This window comes from Salmo salar, chromosome ssa19, assembly GCF_905237065.1.
Source record: "Salmo salar chromosome ssa19, Ssal_v3.1, whole genome shotgun sequence".
Classification (NCBI taxonomy): Eukaryota; Metazoa; Chordata; class Actinopteri; order Salmoniformes; family Salmonidae; genus Salmo; species Salmo salar.
In genome coordinates, this window is record NC_059460.1 from 14,854,204 (window position 1) to 14,872,761 (window position 18,558).

General features: G+C 44.7%; 1 protein-coding gene across 5 annotated transcripts in view; it reads left to right on the top strand.

Moving 5' to 3' along the window:
* palmdb (palmdelphin b) overlaps positions 1 to 18,558 on the top strand; it is a 43,100-nt gene that overhangs the window by 23,361 nt on the left and 1,181 nt on the right. The window contains exons 5-10 of one of the 5 annotated variants that reach the window (XM_014157397.2): positions 5,225 to 5,339; positions 5,931 to 5,991; positions 6,121 to 6,258; positions 6,871 to 8,022; positions 8,928 to 8,953; positions 9,370 to 9,603. In XM_014157397.2, coding sequence (XP_014012872.1) covers positions 5,225 to 5,339; positions 5,931 to 5,991; positions 6,121 to 6,258; positions 6,871 to 8,022; positions 8,928 to 8,953; positions 9,370 to 9,375 — 1,498 coding nt within the window. In that variant the 3' untranslated portion in view covers positions 9,376 to 9,603. Of the gene's footprint in view, positions 1 to 5,224; positions 5,340 to 5,930; positions 5,992 to 6,120; positions 6,259 to 6,870; positions 8,023 to 8,927; positions 8,954 to 9,369; positions 11,070 to 11,824; positions 13,401 to 16,102; positions 18,216 to 18,354; positions 18,447 to 18,558 lie in introns of those variants that run through there. The other 4 variants (XM_014157396.2, XM_014157393.2, XM_014157395.2 and 1 more) reach the window with 4 other exon arrangements.

Sequence of the window (18,558 nt, forward strand, 5' to 3'; positions counted from 1 at the left end):
GCAGGCAGAATGGTAAGGCAGGCGGGTACAGAGTCCAGAAAACAGGCAAGGGTCAAAAACCTGGAGGACTAGCAAATGAGAATAGAAGCAGGAATACGGGAAAACCGCTGGTTGACTTGAAAAGCATACAAGACGAACTGGCACAGAGAGAGGAAACACAGGGTTATATACACCAGGGATAATAAGCGACACCTGGAGGGAGTGGAGACAATCACAAGACAGGTGAAACAGATCAGGGTGTGACAAGAATTAACAGTTTAGTGTGGTTGAACAGCTTCCCGCACATGAAATGTACGCCATGGGAGAGGAATGTACACAACACATCGACAAGAGGTATAGAGACAGTTTGTGAGGTAGCTCTTGATAGCTTTAGTAGTCTTGAAAATGCCTTTTACTTTGAAGAACTACTAAAATTGTGATTTTGTCAGAAAGCTCTGCAGCATGGGCAGCTGTGGAAACCCAATGATCATGGGCTAACCTTTTCGCTAGCCTAGAGGAGCTTGGCTCGTTGGGGAGCACAGAGATAGCGTTAGATGGTTGTCTGGCAGACTTGCTGCTACTGCCTCAGAAGAGATGAGATGCGAAGAAATGAAATAATAAAGTACTTATATGAAAAACAAGTAATATACATAACAAAAATATTTTATTTAAGTAAAGTAATGTGAATAGATTATGGTAAATAAGTGCTAAGGAGTGATGGTGGTCACTACATCATGGGGGTTCTTTTAATTGCTTTATTCTGTGTTGTTAAGCGACAATGGAATGTTTTCAATGTTTTGGCAATTGAAAATATTTGGCTTTGGAATTTCAATTAAAAAGCTACAAAAATAATTCCTAGGTCATATTTCAGAATGCATTTAATGTTAAAAATTAATAATAATTGACGGTGATTTTTTTTTTTAAACCGAACCAAAACCCACCGAAAGCACTAATCACTCGGCACTAGTGTGCTTGTGCGTTCGTCCATGTTTGCTTGTGTGTGGCTGAGTGCAGTGCACACATTCACGCGTTAGTGAGTCAAGAGCATACGTTTCTAAGTCAAAGGGCAACACAGGAGATTTTCAAACGCTTTCCCTTTCTAGCCTGAGCTACTATGAGTGGGAAACGATTGGAAGGATTATACCGAGATGGTGCTCCTTAACCCACTGCTTAACCCCTGTGAGAGGCTTTGTGTGTCAGCCAACGGTCGTACAGACAGTCTTCCCACCCCAACCATTGTTACATAACAACCTGTCTACTGTGCTTATAGCCCTGCCTGCTTAAACCAACCACCTTAGAGAGGATTACTCCCTCAGAGTCAATGCAGATATATTTAAGCAATAAGGCCCGAGGGGGTGTGGTATATGGCCAATATACCACGGCTAAGGGCTGTTCTTATGCACAATGCAATGCGGAGTGCCTGCACACAGCCCTTATCCGTGGTATATTGGCCATATTTCACAAAGCCCCGAGGTGCCTTATTCCTATTAGAAACTGGTTACCAATGTAATTAGAGCATAAAAAATAAATGCTTTGTCATACCCATGGCATACGGTCTGATATACCATGGCTTTCAGCCAATCAGCATTCAGTGCTCGAACCACCCAGTCTATAATAAGTACTTTAAGAGAGTAATAGTACCATTATGCAATAACATAATGTGTTATAGTGTTATAGTGTTAGTGTATATAGCTTTTAGTATAGCTCTCAGAGTATAGCTGTAAGTGATTGTCACGTCCTGACCAGCAGATGGAGCTAGTGTTTTAGTTTTGGGGTCAGGACGTGGCATGTTTGTATTGGTTAAATGTTGGGTGGATGATTGGGACTTCCAATTGAAGGCAGGTGTGTATAGTTGCCTTTGATTGGAAGTCCTATATAGGTGTGTGTGTTTTTCTTTGGGGTTGTGGGTGGTTGTTTTTGCACTGTGTTTCTAGCCTGCAGAACTGTAGCTGTTGTCACTTTGTTTGCATTGTTAAGTGGATGCTTTACTTCTTTTTTTTAATTAAAGATGAGTATTCACATACCTGCTGCGCCTTGGTCCATTTCTACAGAAGACAGCCGTTACAGAACCACCCACCAAAGGACCAAGCAGCAGAAGAGGAGGAAGCCACAGGAGAAGAAAATGGAGGAATGGACCTGGCAGGACGAAAGAAAATTCTGGGCGGACAAGTTAAGGGAGCTAAGGGAACCCGAGAGGCAGCCCCAAGATTTTTTTTGGGGGGGGCACACGGGTAGTTTGGCCAGGCCAGGGAAGAGCCGTAAGCCAGCTACCCGTGACTACAGGGAGGTGCGTACGAGGTGGAGGGCGCCATGTTACGCTGAGGTGCGCACCATCTCGCCTATACGGACGCACAGCCCAGTTCGCCCAGTACCAGCGCCCCGCAGGTGCCAGGGCAAGGGGAGCATCGAGCCGGAAGGGGTGATGCCAACCCTGCACTCAAGACCGCCAGTGCGCCCTTTCGGTCCGGTGTTTCCCGCCAGACGCACTAGCATGGAGGTGCGTGTCTCCAGGCTGGCACGTCCTATACCAGCCCCACGCATCAGGAGTCTAGTGTGTCAACCCAGCCTCGCCAGTCAAAAGTCACCAGAGCTGCCCGCCAGTCAACAGTCGTCAGTGCTGCCCGCCAGTCAACAGTCGTCAGAGCTGCCCGCCAGTCAACAGTCGTCAGAGCTGCCCGCCAGTCAACAGTCGTCAGAGCTGCCCGCCAGTCAACAGTCGTCAGAGCTGCCCGCCAGTCAACAGTCGCCAGAGAGGTCAGACTGCCCTGAACTGCCGGAGTGGCCAGACTGCCCTGAACTGCCAGAGTGGCCAGACTGCCCTGAACTGCCAGAGTGGCCAGACTGCCCTGAACTGCCAGAGTGGCCAGACTGCCCTGAACTGCCAGAGTGGCCAGACTGCCCTGAACTGCCAGAGTGGCCAGACTGCCCTGAACTGCCAGAGTGGCCAGACTGCCCTGAACTGCCAGAGTGGCCAGACTGCCCTGAACTGCCAGGGTGGCCAGACTGCCCTGAACTGCCAGGGTGGCCAGACTGCCCTGAGCTGCCAGGGTGGCCAGACTGCCCTGAACTGCCAGGGTGGCCAGACTGCCCTGAACTGCCAGAGTGGCCAGACTGCCCTGTTCTGCCAGAGTGGCCAGACTGCCCTGTTCTGCCAGAGTGGCCAGACTGCCCTGTTCTGCCAGAGTGGCCAGACTGCCCGGTTCTGCCAGAGTGGCCAGACTGCCCGGTTCTGCCAGAGTGGCCAGACTGCCCGGTTCTGCCAGAGTGGCCAGACTGCCCGGTTCTGCCAGAGTGGCCAGACTGCCCGGTTCTGCCAGAGTGGCCAGACTGCCCGGTTCTGCCCTCTGGCCCAGCCCGAGGTGCCCTCCTGCTCTCCGGCCCAGCCCGAGGGGCCCTCCTGCTCTCCGGCCCAGCCCGAGGGGCCCTCCTGCTCTCCGGCCCAGCCCGAGGGGCCCTCCTGCTCTCCGGCCCAGCCCGAGGGGCCCTCCTGCTCTCCGGCCCAGCCCGAGGGGCCCTCCTGCTCTCCGGCCCAGCCCGAGGGGCCCTCCTGCTCTCCGGCCCAGCCCGAGGGGCCCTCCTGCCCTCCGGCCCAGCCCGAGTGGCCCTCCTGCCCTCCGGCCCAGCCCGAGTGGCCCTCCTGCCCTCCGGCCCAGCCCGAGTGGCCCTCCTGCCCTCCGGTCCAGCCCGAGTGGCCCTCCTGTCCCCCGGCCCAGCCCGAGTGGCCCTCCTGTCCCCCGGCCCAGCCCGAGGGGCCCTCCTGTCCTCCGGCCCAGCACGAGTGGTCCGTCTGCCAGGGTCAGCCCAAGTGGCCCATCTGCCCGGCGCAGTTAGCAGCGCCACCGAAGTGGGCTACGCCGACGATGGAGCAAGGTCCACGCCCTGCACCTGAGCCACCTCCAGGATAGGTGGGTTGGGGAGGGAGGGTGTAGCACAGTGCCGTCGGTGACGGCAGCCCCCCTCCCTTCCCTCCCTTATTGTTTTAGGGTTATTGTTTATGGGTTTTGTGTTTGTTTTTTTTTGTTGGTAGGTGCATTCCGGGGTCTGCACCTTGAGGGGGGGGTACTGTCACGTCCTGACCAGCAGATGGAGCTAGTGTTTTAGTTTTGGGGTCAGGACGTGGCATGTTTGTATTGGTTAAATGTTGGGTGGATGATTGGGACTTCCAATTGAAGGCAGGTGTGTATAGTTGCCTTTGATTGGAAGTCCTATATAGGTGTGTGTGTTTTTCTTTGGGGTTGTGGGTGGTTGTTTTTGCACTGTGTTTCTAGCCTGCAGAACTGTAGCTGTTGTCACTTTGTTTGCATTGTTAAGTGGATGCTTTACTTCTTTTTTTTAATTAAAGATGAGTATTCACATACCTGCTGCGCCTTGGTCCATTTCTACAGAAGACAGCCGTTACAGTGATTATATGTTCTATCAGAGAGAGGCACTGTTATATTTTCTGATGGTAGAACATTAATAGAGAGACGAGTGAACTGGAGGGACCTGTCTGTTGTCTGTCCTGCCGTCCTGCCTGCTAGCAGTGATGTGATGAGATGGGCTCTGAGCTTTGTTCACTGGACTGTATCAGAGCTGTGTGATAAAGCTATGTCCTAAATGGCACTCTATTCCCAGTCTATTCCCACTCTATTCCCGGTCAAGAGTAGTGCACTATTCAAAAGTAGTGCACTATATAGGGAATAGGCTGGCATTTGGGATGCTGGCGAAAGCTCCAAACCAATCTAGAGAGAAATCCTCCTCATCACCTGGACAAAACAACCTATCAAGGATCAGGATGAGGGTTCAGAAATAGACTTTGACCCCTGACCAAAACAACCACATTTAGAAAAACACATAAACAGCCTATCAATATTCACCTTAATGAGAGTATGATTGAATGTAAAATATTTAAATATTGGATGCAAGTAAAATAGTCATGTTTTTCTATTTGATATGAGCCAAATACGGAACATATTCAGTGTTGTTTTGATTGACGTCCAAGACGCATACTGATAAACACAAATTCAATCAAGCAATCTATCTCTATCAAAGAACAAGCATAGTCATTGCATATGTTAATTTACATGCTAAGCTATAAGTGACCGACTACCAATGATTACGGTTGCAATGGATAAGGTCATTTCCATGCAAATGTCAATTTGTTTTTCCGATTTCCATATGAATACCTCTGCTTGCTGAGTGATTACTGTCTGTTTGGACTGATTGCGGCTGCTAAACTGCTCTATATTTTGCATCCACTTTACAGAATGGAGACGGAAATAGAGGCTCTGGAAACACAGGAGCTGCAGATTTCAGCCAACGAGGAAGTGATTCTGAAGAGACTGAAGGAGGTGGAAAAGACTGCAGAAGACATCATCAAGGTATTGCTCGTCTAATACTAACATTAGACCACTACTTTGTGCTTATAATGTGGGATTTGTATTTATATCCATTATTCTGGTTCTTTGGAGAACAACAAGGGTTCATGGGTATTAGGCCTAATGCTTGAATCTTGAGTTTGCAGTGTACTTGGATTATCATTCTCATCGTCGGCCTTACACTAACAATAATGGGGGGATGGATAATGTCTCATAATCTGTGTCTATGTCCTTTATGTCTATGGGGCATGGCTTCATTCCAATGAAATGGAGGATATTAATTGAATATGCAGGTAGTGATTTGTGTTAAAAAAGAAATTCACCAAGAGGTTGTAGTGAACTGACTGTGTGGGTGTGCGGCGGTAAGCAAAGGTCTGCTTTCAGAGGAAAAGGTGATGCGATATGGAAGGCAATTATATTGATGGAGGGCAGAAGGTGCCGCTGTTCGAGTTGCATGTTTTCTGATTCCTTGGACATGGTGTCTAATCCCTAACCGGAAACGAACAACCCTCGAGACGTTTGGAAATAATCAGTAATTACTAACATACTTTCTTTTTCACCTGGCTTGTTGTGATTTTTTCATCATCCTTTCAGTCGGTTTTGATTGTGAACACCTGTATCTCCACACAGGAGTTAAATGCCGAATACCAGGCAGGTAAATACTTTTGTTGCTCTTGGTGTTGTGCTTGTCTTCCTAAAATTATTTTCCTATATTTATTCCATGTTAACATCTTCTGGTGGACCTGTTGGCATATGTGAACTGACTGGGTTGTTATCTTTACAGACCCGATACAATACGTTTACGCACCGATTCCAAATATGCCAGATTTCCAGATGCAAAGGTCCATCACACCTACCAGTAGACCACTGAGGAAAATAAAAAATCCACAGGAAGGACTTGATGGTGAAGAACCAAAGCAGGGTATATAAACAATATACAGTATTCTGTATGCAATATCTGGCCTATGTTATTTAGAGTGAATATTTTTATACACACAATAAGTGGCCATCTGCACTCTTTTATAGTGCTTAACACGACATTACGTAATGTCAAACGTCCGTAGGTCTCAACAAGCAGGATAATGGAATGAATAGACATCTGCCTGTCGAAAACATAGAAAAAGTGAGATGATATCTGGAATTATTAAGCACTTCACCTGTACATCACAGTGAATTTTTATGTGATATGGGCCTTTATATGATCGTTCTCTGTAGGTGACTCATTTGGATTCCTAGAACATGGACTCAGCTTGAATCAGGCCTTGACACCTGCTGTTCCAATTATGCCGTTTCAAAGCCTGTAATTTAATATTTTTAGCTTAGCAGAAATTGGATAAAAAGCTTTTTTCATTTGTCAAGGAGCTATACTTTGATTATTGATTGAACACATAAATACATGAAAACAGTGTACAGACAGAAGTTATAACCTACTGTACATATTTGTGGTACATTCAAAATACATTCAGTATGTTATATGAATCATACACATTGTGTTCTAGTTGTTATCCATCCTATGTCCTCTCTCTCTCCATAGCTATGTTCGCCATGGAGATCAGTGTAGAGAAGGACATGAGAACAGGAGAGAGCCAAGTTGTGTCCATGACCACCCTAACCCCTGAAGAGTTCCAACAGAAAGGTGTGAAGGTCTACGATGATGGGAAGAAGTCTGTCTATGCCCTACGCTCGGAGGGACAGGTGACCCGGAATGGGGTGGGGTTGGGTGAACTGAGTAACGTTGAGGTGGAGGCGCTCCTGCGCCAGGCTGGGGATGCAAAGGTCCCCACCGAGGTCCAGTACCACAGGCCTGTCTACGCTGCTCCTTACACCAGCAGGCCTTCAACCCCTGCATGGAAGCCCGAGCAGGGACACGTCAGCCCCAGTCCTGGTGAGCCCAATGGCCATCGGACCTCCATTACAACCCCCCATCCTCAAGCCAGCCCTTTCCAGATGCTTCCAGAAGCTCTGCCCAGAGATGGAGCCCAGAGCAGGGAAGAAGTAGCCAGCTCTGCCCCCTCTCACATTCCAAACATCCACGCTGACACGCATCTAGTGCAGCCTCAGTCAGCCACCCATCAAGGTTTCAAAACTGGCCAGAGCCTCACCAATGGTAGCAGTGGTATAGGCCCACACCCAGATAAAAACAGACCAGCTATCATTGCAGTCCTGAGTTCAGGAGAAAGCCGCACTCCCATACCGCTGATAGAGAATACTGTGACAGATTGGGACAGGCAGTCACCAATCTACCCCAACTGTCGTCAGTCTCCATTCTACCCCAGCAGTCGACAGTCACCATTTTACACCAGTGACAGTGGTGAGTCCTCCTTCAACATCATGAACACCTTTCCACCTGATCTGGACTCTGAACCAGTGACAATGATCTTCATGGGCTATCAGAACGCAGCAGAGGAGGAAGATGAGGAGAATATCCAGGCCGAGCTGGTCGTCATCGGAAACGGCGATGATGATGAAGAAGATGACAACAACAACATACCCTCATACCACCCCGAGGGATACAGAAGCAAGATCTTCCAACCCACAGCCAGATGCAACAACAACACAGACTATACTGCAGATTCCACAAACTCTGAGAGTCTGCTACACCGACCCACGTTCACCCACAAACCTGGCAAGCGCAGTTCCGACCCAGACCAACAGCCCCTGGCCATAGAAGTGCCCATGAGCGCAGGTATCAAGACGGGCAAAAATAATTGCTGCTGCTTAGGGGGCTGGGGCTCTTCAATCCCTCTCATCAAATGCTAACCTAGCCTCTCATCTACTCTAACAACCTAACACTCTCTCTCTGATCTTGTGAGCCTTTGAGATCACACGCGAACACTGTGGCTTCTGCGCCAACCTACTCACATCCCAAGCATGTACGGCATTCTCTAACCCGTGGACCCAACGTTCACCCTCTTTTGTCTTCCTTTAACAAGATAATAAGGCACAGTTTTAGAGCGGTTACCACAGCTGGCATTACTTTATGTGGCCTTATTTTAACTATAGTCAGCTCTGACAACTGAATGGAAGCTTTTAACTGCTTTGAATCGAAACAATATCGGAGAGCCGTTGTCATGTAAATCAGTGTATTACTATCTTGTTTTTTTGAGACTTTAGCTCCATCCAGTGGCCGTACTGCTGAACACATCAACATTTGCTTGGTCATGTTCTGGGTACAGGTGTACTGAATGCCAAAGATGATGCTGCTGCTTGAAAGGAAAGGCATTACATTTCTCGAATGAGATGTTCTTTATTTTTTATATAAGATGAAGTGCTTGGTCATTTCTAATGTATGTGTGTGCTATGTAATTTAACTGTTCTGCTTAATGTCTGCTTTTGAATCCAAACTAATTAAAACTAATTCATCATACTATCCACTGGTTGCAGTTCTCTCTTTGTCAATTCAGACTACAATTTCACAGCATGACTAAACTGCTGAATAACTGACTTATACCGCCAATCCTACAATACTCTTTCAATATAATTATTTACCTGACTTCAAAGGGTGATCATTTATATATCACCATTTAGTAATGTTTTGTTTTTTCCTCCTCCCTGAAACACACTCTCCATTGTTGTGTTGCATTGGTACAGATGTTGAACTGTGTTCCATGTTCAAGGTAATGTTCTGTCTATGCTGTTTTCTTTTGGGTCTCTATTGGCAAGCATGTCATTGGGTATTTCTTCCTAATCCATCTGAAAAGCCAAGACTTACGCTGAGGAACATGAAGTGGCATTTGCTTGAGAAGTACTTACATAAGCCTTTTCTTACCATTATATAAGCTACAATTTTGATGGAAAAAATCTCTTCCACCCTAAAATAAAATTCGTAAAGAAGAAATCTTAGAGACAGCAAGACAATGCATTAGTATTACATATGGATATTCACACAGGTTGTTCTTCTTATACCATGGAAATCTTCAGGAGAGCATTTTATATTACTGGGTTTGTGGGATGATTGACTTTAATTTAGGTGAAAATCAAGATTCAGTCAAAAATATTTAACTTAAACATTTTCCATTTTTCTTATCCACAGCTTTGAAAATGAGAATGGCAAAGCTAGGGGGGAAAGTGTAACCGGCAAAGTGATTGATTCCCGTCCCTGACGTTACTATTCGGTGAAGAATAAGGAACAGAAAAGAGTGGTCCTATGGAACAGACCTTTTCTACACACTATTTTGCTCATCAGATACAGAACTTCTTCTAAGAGACAGACCACTGACAAGACAGATGATCAGAATTGTATTTATATTATCATGGAAGTGCCAAGATGGTCTATGAATGTGTGAAATCGAAAATGTCTGTATGTCAATCATGCATTTATGGTATGCCTGTGTTACATTTATTAGGTGTAGTATTCAATCAGCAACAATATTTATTCAAAGACATTTGCTGATCATTTCTAAAATGGATGTGAAAGTGTTTTAATGCCCAAGTGACCGACCTTTTGCTGCTGTCAGTGCTTTCACAAAATCTACAATGAGGAATGAATTCCTGAATGATTAATGCCATTGGTAATATTGCTAAATTGGAAAATAAAAATGTGTTATCTGAATAACCAAAGAAAATGAATAAGAAAGACTCGGCATAATAACTTTGACATAGTTTTTTTATCAATATGTTATTTCTATGGTTGAGAGTTTGTTCTTTGATTGACCATAGATTCAGTGAAGGGATTGTTATCAATTGAAATAGTCAGAAAAGCATATCTGAAATTGAGATACACGCAATCGTCAGTTCAAATTACAGCACACTGGACAAACCTCAGGAAAGAAAACCCGAGAAGGTTAGAAAGATTAGAACTTGAACAGTAAGTTCCTGGTTTTGACTAAATGCGTCACAGGGTTATCATAGTACACAACATCAGCATTCTCAACGTTGCTCACAGCAGAGAAGTCTTGGGTATGCTCTTTATGAATATGCGACAGTGTGTGTGTGCAAGGGAAAAGGAGAGAGGGACCATCTCTTTGCACCATCCACACTGCTCTGCTATTGGTTGCTTCCCCTCTACACACATTCATAATCAGAGTTCTAGTCTCTGAGGCTACAGAGAGACAGAGCGCCAGCTTAACACTGCTAGCCAAAACCAGTCTACAATCACCTGCTGGACTGGTATAAGGTAGGACCGCAGCAACAATAACACAGACAGAATAGTTTTTCCTTTGTACAGAGTACTGACAGGGACTAGAAATACCAGCTGGTTTTATAGACCAGAATTGTTATTGCATGATGTAACTTGTATCGGTTTGCTGCAATTGTCTCTTGTAAAAGTCTAAAAGGGTTATGATGGGGAAAGGGCATCGTATAGATAGTGAACTAGAAGTGGGTGTTGAATTGGAGTGTGTTACAGTGTGTGAATGTGTGAGGGTGCGTTAGATTAGGTATAGATCCGCTGAGGTTGGTCAAAGACAGTATAATTGTTGTAATACAGAAAAACAACACAGCTACAGGTAGAACGAAAATATTTTATTACAATCTGAACAAAATCAAGGTGTTCTGACAATATATTTTGATTACATTCAAATGCTCATATTTTATATTTATATTTGACTTCGGATTGTATTAGACTATAACTAAATACTTGCTGAATGTGTTGATGACGCTCAGGTCATTTGAGGGGTTTTGGGGCGTTTTGGGGGTTACATTTAAGTGTGGAGAAAGAGATTGCAAATGTTTTATTTTGATATTTTACTGAAACTTCTTCTTCGATCATAAAACCTCTGAATGGAAAGATCATCCTATCTATTCATTTATTTTCCATATTTGCAAATAATTATTTGGTGGGTGCTTATATTTGTCCTATTTCACACATGTACAAGTGTTTATTAATACTTGTGTGAATTGGAAATGTGATTTTTGCATATCCCAACTCTCCCTAAGTCACAGCCAGGGTCTGCGACCCTGGAGCAATTAGGGTTAAGTGCCTTACTTAAGGGCACGTCGACAGATTATTCCTCTTGTCGGCTCAGGAATAAAAACGACCAATCTTTTGGTTACTGGCACAACGCTCTAACTGCTACAGGTACATCAACAAGATCAAAATGAAGGAATTTGTTTGTCAATTTCATAAAAGTCACATGCACACGTGCACTGCAAATGACAAGGGTAAAAGAATAAGAACTCATCTCTCTGTGTTTGCCTGAAAGCAGCAACAGGTGTCCTTGCATGTACGGCATGCATTTCATTACACATGCATTACATTGTGCTGTCTGGGAGTCAGATAGAGATAAGAGTTTTAGGTACTTGACTATGCAGATAGCGAGTTGCTGAAGAGGCCTCCATCATCACCACTCCATCTAGTCATTCCAGCCTGGGGAGATAGCCAGGTGTGCGGCACTCGCGCACACACACACACACACACACACACACACACACACACACACACACACACACACACACACACACACACACACACACACACACACACACACACACACACACACACACACACACACACACACACACACAGACCCTCTCTAACATCCTACTATAGAGGCTGTGACTCTTACAGCTCTATCAAGTCTCGTTGATAAATTAAAATGATAATGACATCACCCTCACTAGCTAGCAGTGCATAGCAACAAAAGCTCCAAATGTAGTTCCATCCAATTAGAATGTCACTACTATTGAAGTTTGTAATAGTGAACAAGCTAGCAGTGTAGAGTGTTCTCAAAAGTGCGGGAACGCACCACATGTATTAATTACACAATCTCCGCCAAAAAAACACTATACCACATTTTTCCGTCAAATTAGAATGTCACTACTATTGACGTTTGTAATACTGAGAATTTGGCCTATCAACACCAGAGGACAGACTTCATGTTCTTATTGTCAACGTTGGGTGTTTCAATATGTTAACCTCAGACGAGATGAACATGTAAAACTTGCAGGGCTCAAGGTTTCTTAGAAATATTCTATCACACTACTTTCCTTCAGGTCGTCCTCAATGATTTCCATACACTAGATGACTCATAGGGGTGCACTGTGTTGAAGCCCCGTCATTGTAAAACTATTTTGGACGCTAAATGCATTTATTAATGTCTACATTAGTTTTTGCCACATTTATTCTATTACACACACTAATGCATACTTTTAAATTATATTATATGAGTTAAACCTGAAAACCTAATGTTACTGTCCCCATTAAAACAACCAAATACTTAAATACACTTACAATTTTGACTTTAAACATTTAATCAAAATACTGTAGAATTCCAGTGACAATATGTCCGACCGGTCAGTTCAAAGCCTCTTCATGGCCAGTACATAGCATGAGCAATTAAGGGTGTACATACATCACTGGTCATACTTCATGTTTCCAACCCACCCACGCACACCATGTCTCTTTTCACCGAGCCTGTTCTGTTCCCGAACTTCACAGCTACTGTTCCTTTTGTATAGAGAACAGCCTTGAAACTAATAAGCAGAGTGTACAACAGCTTTCTTGCCAAGCATCATGCCTGCTGCAGGCACTTACGAATGACGCACACGCAAGCGACTTCAGAATTCAACGTGGCATTTAGCTAATGTGTAATTTGGATGATGCTTCGCAAGCTGGGAACACAAAAAAAAAAAAACACATCACAAATGTCACATGCAGCTTTCAATCTCATTCCCTGCAGGAAATATCTCCATGATGCCACCATTCAGGCCAAAATCAATCCCATCATGACCTTGGTCACCTATTGAGCGGCTTGCTAAAAGTCCATGGCTTACACAGGGGCACTCAATGGCCACTCAGTGACTGGGAGTGCACTAGGACACCACCATAACATGTAGCCACATCCGTGATTAGGAAGTAGCCTGAGGAACAACCATCTCCAGCATCAACCTCATCACAATGGCATTTCTGCCAATAGAGTGCCCCTCTAGTTCTTTCGACACGGGTACCATTCACTGATCAATACCTCTGATCAGTTATCAATAAGGCTGTGTATTTCTCCCATCGCACCACACACAGTCACTCAGAGTCCATGTTAGGTGTTTGTTGTGAAGAGTGTATTTTGATTTGTCTGGACCAGTAAGATCAAGATGATCTCCTTCTGGCTCATCTGTTGGAAGCTTCTGGTAGGTACCATAGGGTCATGCACATTTGATTTTATTTCTACGGATATGGTGTTCTGTTCCGTTCTAACACATCAGCTCTGTCTCTCTTTCTGTGTGCTTGATGCTAATCATCACATTGACGCTGCATTATTTATTGCATACAGATAGTTAGGACACAACAGTTAGGACACAACAGCTTGCTGCCTGAGAGCCTGTGAGGCTGTGGTGGAAGTTTGTGCACTAGCTGAGCAGAGCAGAGCTGTGTGCTAAGTGGTATGACTACTGGGGGTTGCCATGGTGCTCAGCACTTCTGTCTTATTTTGATTGGACTTAATGGCTTTTTGTGTTTGGCTTGATGATGTGTCTATTTCAGACCTTGGACAGAAGGAAACTTTGTTTTATCCATCTTTGTCCCGTTGTATTGTTGCAGAGGATTTTTTGTGTAGCATTTGTGTGGGATTAGATGGTTAAAAAGGATGATGGTGACAGGAAGAAAAGAGACGAAGGTTAGTGGTGCTGTCAACCAGCGGAAATACCTTAAGCCCTGTATCACCTCTGTTGTTTGTAGCTACACAGTACAGACTGCATTGAACTAGCTATCTGGTTCTGATAAAGCAGGGATAGGGAAATATCTGGGAGATGTTGTTTAGCTGACAATGGAGGTATGATATCATATTGTTGTGCCTTGCCAAATGATTCCACCTAAGAAATATTTTGAATGACTAAACTATTATCTCAACACATTCACAGGGAGAAGAAATGTAAAGTTATAAATATTTTATGCTATTTCACAAAATATGCTTTGAATTGATTTATCTGACATATTGTCAAAACAATCCTGACAATAACGGCTAATAACAGTCACAATTAAAATCTTGTTTCACAGTGTTTTTTGTAGCAACAGCTCTATAACAACACAAAGGAATTTGCCTACAGTGACAGTTGTAAAGAAAGTCATAGGATAGATGAGGATTATGGTCTCATTATGAATGACTGTTGGCAGTCCTTGCTGTTTGGAGCTGTTAAATACTCCGAGCTTTGGTGTGAAAGAGGCTACAGCTCCGTGCTTGATGTGAGCCTTTCTCTGGAGTTGGGCTTGGCAAAGACTCAGGTTGAACATTTAGGTGGTGGTTTCCCGGATAATCTCCATTGAATGTGCTTTTCAGTCCAGGATTACGCTTAATCTTTGTCTGGGAAACCGCCTCATGATGTACAACACATTTTACACAACGGATAGGATACAAGAGATGCTTTTGATTAGCTTGTCTGATCATAGATGCAGAACCGTGGGTGGAATGATGGAGTTAAGATGAGAAGGAAAACACTGTTTCCCTGATCAAATCAAAGCAAGACACCTGACTTGCGTGGTGTCATGGAGACGCTGTACATTCCACTGAAACAGTCAGTTTTGGTGTTGGCATCTAATCAATCCCTGTGTGGTGTGTGAAAAGTAGGTGATAATGAATCACCATCCGTAGAAAAAAATTCTAAACTATAAACAGTAAAGTGTGGATAGCATAAATCAGATATGTGACATGTAAATACTGTTTGAGAAAATATTTTATTTTCACAGCAATTTCAGAGCACAGAATGAATTTCAAATTCACCACCAACAGTTTCAACTAAAACATTTTTAAGAATCATTACATTTCTAAAAGCAAATGAATTAATTTCCTCAGGTTAATTGACTGGAAATGCATGTGTTGTGTGTTCAGCTCAGCCGGTCTTTCTATCTAAGTTTTTCCCTCGTTATGACACTAATCAGCAGTCAGTTTCCTGTCTCTCCCATGGTGGTGGTGCTGAGCGGCGACATGGGGACACCACTACCCCTGGGCATGCTGGGGGGGTCTGCGGGTGTACACACACAGAACAGAAGTAGTGTATAATAACACACACACACACACACACACACACACACAGACAAACACACACACACACACCCACGCACTCCTGAGCTTTAGCAGGGGAGGTAAGAGCTAACCGACTACAGGGACAGACCGTCACAGCAGAGCGTGGGCGATAGTCAATCCTGCAGTCTTATATAAGCCGGAGCCAGAGCCATCCAATTCAGCTGGTACGACTGGTGTTCTTGTTCAGCCTCACTGTGGATTAACCCAATTTGTCAGTTCACTGCAATAGTAAACAAACAACTTTGATGAGTCCACCCCTCTGCAATTACATGTGATCCTCTCTGTTTTGTTTTCAATGTGTTTGGTACAAATTGTAAAGTGGCCATAGATGGGAAAAGACAAAGATAGGATTTGCTTGGATTGGTTTCTTATGTGTTCCACAGGATTCAGATAGACTCTGTAGAATAATGTTTTTTGCCATTTTAATACCAACCCCTTTTACCTAGATCTAGAATCAAGCAAAACCTCTTCATAAATTATCTGCTGTCTGTTCTGTGTAATATACTGGTCACTGTAATAAGGTTTATTGTTTGGCTGAAAGGAGCTGTGTAGGTAAAGCCTTATCTATCACTTGGGAAATAAGGGGACAATATAACAGAGACATTTCAACTAAGTAAGAAGGGGGAGAGAGGGAGAGGAAGAACAAACAAATCTAAAGACTAGATAAAGGCTACAGAGAGAAAAGAGAAAATGATTTTCATATACAAAGTGCCAAACTCAGCGATACTGCACCCAGTGAGGGTATAACATGTAACACTGTAACAATTCCCAATCTCCCTTACTGACGGGTGAATACATTTTAATTTCTTTCAGAGAGCTACCGCTGTGGCAAGTGTGACGGATGGTAAAGAACTGAACGAAGGTTGCAGTAACACTCAGAATCACAATCCAAACGAACCCAGATCCTTCTCGAAGGCAGTAACCATGGAGACCAGTGAACAAACGGAGATGACCAGCGTAATTGCCTATGAAAAGGAACTCTCTCTCACTGACTCAACTGAAAACAAAAAGGGCTTAGGAGGAACAGAAGAGGAACAAGTCTGTTTAGAGGCTGACTCACTAGAATCCATAGGAAAGAAAGCATTGCTCGAAATCCTAGCAGATTTACCAGCTAGTATGATCGACGAGCTTGACGGCTTAGGAAACGGGCTCTGCACAGGTAACCCATTTCGAAAGGAGGCTTTGTCTAGCCATGAAGAACTCAACCGAAATGAATCCATCACTTCGTCTGTCTCTGACACACCGTCCAGTGTTGACAGTGTGTATGAGAACGAAGCTCATCGTAAGAGACAGGACACCCAAGAACTAGAACAGCCTGAAGATACTGTGTCCAACCCAGAGGATGGTGAAGATGGTGAGGATAAAGACTCAAAAGAGATTCAATATGGCCCATTAGAAAACTACATCAGTGATGTCCCAGAGGAGTCTTTACTAGAACAGTACATCAGAGAGGAGGTTCTGTCGGATGTCTCCAACGAGTCCTGTCATGGTCTGGACCCAGACGAGGTGGATGAATGCCTGCGTGTTGAGATAGCAGAGGCCTCCTCAGACGATGAGAGTGAAGATGGAGCAAATAAATGGAGGGCGATATTTTCCTCCTCGATCAACCATGAGGACGATGATGACTATCTGGATAGCCTCCAACTGAGTGCACAGGATCTCTTCGTCCAAAAGGTTGAAGTGCAAAACGTTGACAACCATGACGATAACAAGGAGGAAGTTCAAGTGAAGATGCCAAAGGAAGAGGAACTGGAAGTGTTGGAGCAACCAGATTACCTCACTGGTATTGCACAGGAAGTGACATACAACCCTGCAGCACTGCTCCAAAGCCTATCCAAAATCTCTGAAGACGAGGAAGGAAATGGCAATGGTTCAAGGCATAATACATCTTGCAAGGCAGATCCCAACAAGAAGCTTCCAAAGGACTTCTGCGTTATCCAGGAGACCAAGAGTGAGAACGTCAGCACAGAGCACGTGGACTTCCAGCTGGCCCGGAAACAGTGGAGGGAGATGGAAGAGCAGACCAAGAACTTGGTGCTGTCACCCACCACAAAGCAGTGTGGGCCGCTCACGGGCAGCCACAGCTTCATGTACACTCCAGTCAGGAACATTGACAGGCCCAAGACGAGAGATACGAGCCTAGAGAATTTGGCTATGGGTGGAGCTGAGTATCCCCACACCCAGTTCAGCCCCTGCTCAGAGGACTCAGGCCTGGGCGATTCCAGCTACAGGTCCCCTTATGAAGAATTCCCAGAGACCTCCATTGAGAGGGAGATCCGCCTGGCCATGGAGAGAGAAGACAACTTTAAGCGGGACAGGGGTTTCTCCAATGAGACGAAACCTACAGAATGTGCCCAGACAAATGCCAAGCCAGTCATCTTGCTCCCAGCGAAGCTATGTCAGGAGGTTGACGAAAAGAGGAAGACGTTTGACAATATGGAGGATGGCAGCTGCAAAATACCCAGATCCAAAACTACTCCATCATTCATTATTACGTCTTCACCGGCAAAGGGGCCACTGAAACACGATCTGCCTGCCAACAGCATCATTATACTAGAACCGGAAGGAAGTCCAAGACATGGCGCCAGAGACACCTCCAGAGCTAACGAGTGGCACTCAGATGAGACCTCCAATGCCAACTTCATCATCCTAGAGACATCCAACCTGATCATCAGGAGCACATCAGAGTTCTGCCTGAACACGGCCTGTGAGCAGCAGGGCCAGGAATGCTCCTCAACGTTCCTCAACAACCCCTTCTTCAAGCTGCGCTCCAGGAGCCAGCTGTCATTGGTGGACGAGGAGATCAAGATGGTGAAACAGCGCGAAGAGGAGCTGAAGAAAGAAAGAGCGAACATCTATCCGAAAGGGATGTACAACAACACAGGCCTAGTGGCCGAAAATCTCATGGACAGCTTGTCGTTTGAAGGTAAGTTTATACAAAGTTTGTCTCATATATTTGGTCAGGAAGAACTTCTGACCCTACTCTTAAACTAAGCTGGAACATATTGTGCTTGTGTCTATGAATATCAACCAATTGAAAACATTGTGTCTTGAACATATTTCAGTTGATGCGCCACTGAAGTGTAAGTCTTCGCCATCATCACCAATGAAAACTGCATACAAGATGGATCGCTCAGCCCTATCCTGTGATCACAGAGTAAGTGAACCAATATTCTGTTGTGTTATCATACAACTACTGTAGTCGAGTGTCAATATCGCGTTTGATGTAAAGCATAAATATCATTGAAAGAAAGCCACAGGAGCTCAAA